This window comes from Cynoglossus semilaevis, chromosome 1 (genome assembly GCF_000523025.1).
Source record: "Cynoglossus semilaevis isolate Cse_v1.0 chromosome 1, Cse_v1.0, whole genome shotgun sequence".
NCBI classification, from domain to species: domain Eukaryota; kingdom Metazoa; phylum Chordata; class Actinopteri; order Pleuronectiformes; family Cynoglossidae; genus Cynoglossus; species Cynoglossus semilaevis.
Window position 1 is genome coordinate 1971073 of NC_024307.1, and position 3670 is coordinate 1974742.

Sequence of the window (3670 nt, forward strand, 5' to 3'; positions counted from 1 at the left end):
CCCGCCCTCTGTCGCTCCCCCCTCCCTCTGTCTCCCCCCCCTGTCTCCCCCCTCTCTCTCCCCCCTCTGTCTCTCCCCCCTCCCTCTGTCTCCACCCCCTCTCTCCCCCCCCTCTCTCTCCCCCCTCTGTCTCCACCTTTGTCTCTCCACCCGCCCTCTGTCTCTCCACCCTCCCTTTGTCTCCCCCTCTGTCTTCCCCTCTGTCTCTCCACCCTCCCTCTCTCTCCCCCCCCCCTCTGTCTCCACCTTTGTCTCTCCACCCTCCCTCTCTCTCCCCCCCCCCTCTCCCCCCCCCCCCCCCCCTCTCCCCCCCCCCCCCCTCTCCCCCCCCCCCCCCTCTCCCCCCCCCCCCCCCCCTCCCCCCCCCCCCTCCCCCCCCCCCTCCCCCCCCCCCCTCCCCCCCCCCCCTCCCCCCCCCCCCTCCCCCCCCCCCCTCCCCCCCCCCCCCCCCCTCTCCCCCCCCCCCCCCTCTCCCCCCCCCCTCTGTCTCCCCCCTCTGTCTTCCCCTCTGTCTCTCCACCCTCCCTCTCTCTCCCCCCCCCCTCTCCCCCCCCCCCCCCCCTCCCCCCCCCCCCTCCCCCCCCCCCTCCCCCCCCCCCTCCCCCCCCCCCTCCCCCCCCCCCCCCCCTCTCCCCCCCCCCCCCCTCTCCCCCCCCCCTCTCCCCCCCCCCCCCCTCTCCCCCCCCCCCCCCCCTCCCCCCCCCCCCCCCCCTCCCCCCCCCCCTCCCCCCCCCCCTCCCCCCCCCCCCCCCCTCCCCCCCCCCCTCCCCCCCCCCCCCCCCCCTCCCCCCCCCCCTCCCCCCCCCCCCCCCCCTCCCCCCCCCCCCCCCCCCTCTCCCCCCCCCCTCTGTCTCCCCCTCTGTCTCACCCTCTGTCTCTCCACCCTCCCTTTGTCTCCCCCTCTGTCTTCCCCTCTGTCTCTCTACCCCCCTCTAGTTTACCTGTTGGGATTGGTTCATCTTTTCCAACGGTTCTTCTTCAGCTGTGCTAATGCTAATGCTAATTAGCGACACAAATGCAGATTGAGTCGTCTGAGGACTGTCATCCTGTTTCCTCCTTCTGTCTCTGTAATCTGATTTAATTGGACGTCTCCTCCGTGCTGTTGCTAGGAGACCAATGCCATCCATGTGAATGTGGGTGCAGGCTCCTACCTGGAGGTCAACATTCCCATGACTGTGGGGGAGAACGGTAGGACTTCCATCCACCTCCACCTTTCATACTTTTATTATCAGTTGAATTAACACGTCATTAAAGCTGTCTTTCATGTTAACGAGGTTGATTTCATTATTATTTCATTATTATTGGTTTTGACTTAATACTTTCTCCTGAGTGGCTTCAGGTTCTGTGTCCGTGGGGAGTTCCTGTCTTCCTCCTCCCCCGGTTCTTCTTCTAATTCTCTGGAGAACAATGGTGGTGGGGGGAGAGAAGGGGGGGGGGGTTAGATTCTAAAAAATTGATGACTCTTCATCTGTGCTGCAGGCTACTCTCCGACCATCAAAGGTCAGCTGCTGCACGTGGACGCCACCAGCAGCATGTTGTACAGGACTCTGCTGGAAGCTGAGATGTTGGCTGTGAGTAGATGACAGTGAAGTGGTCCACCTGACCTCATCAGCTCAGATGAACGTCATCATGCTCTGCCTCTGTTTCAGTTCCATGTGATAGCCAGTTACCCCCGGGTGTGGAACATGCCCCAGTCGTGGCAGTGTGAGATCGAGGTGTACAAGGCCACGTACCACTTCATCTACGCCCAGAAGAACTTCTTCACCGGTGAGTCCTGCAGTAGACCACACAACAACCAGTGGACTGTTTCAGCTTCACCTTACACCACCATCATCTACCCCCAAAGACCTGATCCAGGACTGGGCAAGTGACAGTGCTCCAGACATCTACTCCTTCGTGCCCTATTCCTGGAAGTTCAAGATCCTCTTCCACCAGTTTGAGATGATCTGGGCGGCGAACCAGCACAACTGGATCGACTGTTCCACCAAGCAGCAGGAGAATGGTGAGTGAGGGTCAAACTGGTGACCAGCTCATCGTTCACTCCAGCAAAACTACCTTACTGTCCACATGTAATACTACCTCCTCTCCTGCAGGTGGTGCAGTTGTGCCTGGTTGATGATTTACTATGTTAAAAATATTTCAATCCTCAATCCAGTTAATCCTAATCCATCCTCAACCTAGTCTCGCTTTATTGTTAATATTAAAACAAATTGAAATCAGAACTAAGTCATTGGTGACATGATCCTGGGCCAGAAGAGTGGGCTAGAAGAGTGGGCTAGAAGAGTGGGCCAGAAGAGTGGGCCAGAAGAGTGGGCCAGAAGAGGACAGAGGCATCACATACGAAGTTTGAACAGACAAAAGTATTTAAAATAAGAGTAATCATGGTCCATGACTGGATCTCTGTAGCCCCGCCTACTGTCTGACTGTTCTTTCTCAGCTCTGTGACTGTTCTTTCTCAGCTCTGTGACTGTTCTTTCTCAGCTCTGTGGTTCTTTCTCAGTGTTCTTTCTCAGCTCTGTGACTGTTCTTTCTCAGTGTACCTGGCCGCCTGTGGTGAGACCCTCAACATAGACTTCACTCTGCCGTTCAGTGACTTTGTTCCGTCCACCTGTCACACCCGCTTCACTCTGAAGGTAAAACCATGTACAGACCGTTGTTGTTCGTTGTATTTTAGTGTGACTGTAAATGTTCGTCTCTTGGTCAATACATAGTATACATTTATACTGTATATACACTGTGTCGTGTCTGATGGTTGTTTTTCTTCCTCCTCCTCAGGCGGAGGACACAGACATGCGACTGTCTCTCCCAGAGTGCCACCCCAGTCGTTGCCCCCTCCTCACTCTTGCCAAAGACTACCAGAACATTAAGCTGCCCCCTGACATGTTCATGCCGGGGGAGAGTCAGAGTGCTCCTCCCCCTCCTCCCCCTCCTCCTCCTCCTCCTCCTCCTCCTCCTCCTAAACCCAACAAGTCCTGCTGGAGGAACATCACCAAAGCAGAGTGAGTTGAAGAAAAAAAAAACAAACAAAAAGTATATTTTTTTTTTTTTTTTTTTGCAGGGTACCATGAAGTGAGTGACACACATACACACACACACACACACACACACACACACACACACACACACAGGCTGACGTAGGAAGGGAACGTTCCTCAGGCAGCAGTGTGACCACTGACCTTCACTACTGTGTCTGTGGGTTTGAAGAATGTAACCACCAGTGGATCATATAATATTCATGTTACTGCAGGCTGTGGAGGAGCGCCTCCTGTTGGACACTGCACTGCTGCTCAGGAACTCAGGATCAATTTTTTTGGATGTAGGATAGAAATAAAAATAATATTTCCACATCGCCATCATCAAAGTGTGAGATGATTCAGAAGTGAACGGTCATGTGACACGATTGACATGTTAATTAAACAAAGACTGAGGACAGACACTGAGGACAGACACTGAGGACAGACACTGAGGACAGACACTGAGGACAGACACTGTGATCCTGCGGCTGTTCTGTGTTCAGTCCAGCTCCTCCTCCTCCTCCTCCTCCTCCTCCTAGAGTAAATGTTACATGACCCCAGTGATGGAGTGGGATATGGTGATGAACTCAGTGTGATTTCTTCATCTTCTTCTTCTTCTTCTTCTTCTTCTTCTTGTTCCCTCAGAGAGGGCTGGG

At 55.6% G+C, this 3670-nt stretch overlaps 1 protein-coding gene across 1 annotated transcript in view; it reads left to right on the top strand.

Moving 5' to 3' along the window:
* The window catches only part of kiaa1109 (KIAA1109 ortholog), a 70076-nt gene that overhangs the window by 9453 nt on the left and 56953 nt on the right, over positions 1-3670 (top strand). Inside the window, 7 exon segments of the mRNA XM_025059126.1 lie at positions 1110-1188; positions 1480-1571; positions 1650-1767; positions 1847-2002; positions 2536-2633; positions 2776-2999; positions 3660-3669. Coding sequence (XP_024914894.1) covers positions 1110-1188; positions 1480-1571; positions 1650-1767; positions 1847-2002; positions 2536-2633; positions 2776-2999; positions 3660-3669 — 777 coding nt within the window.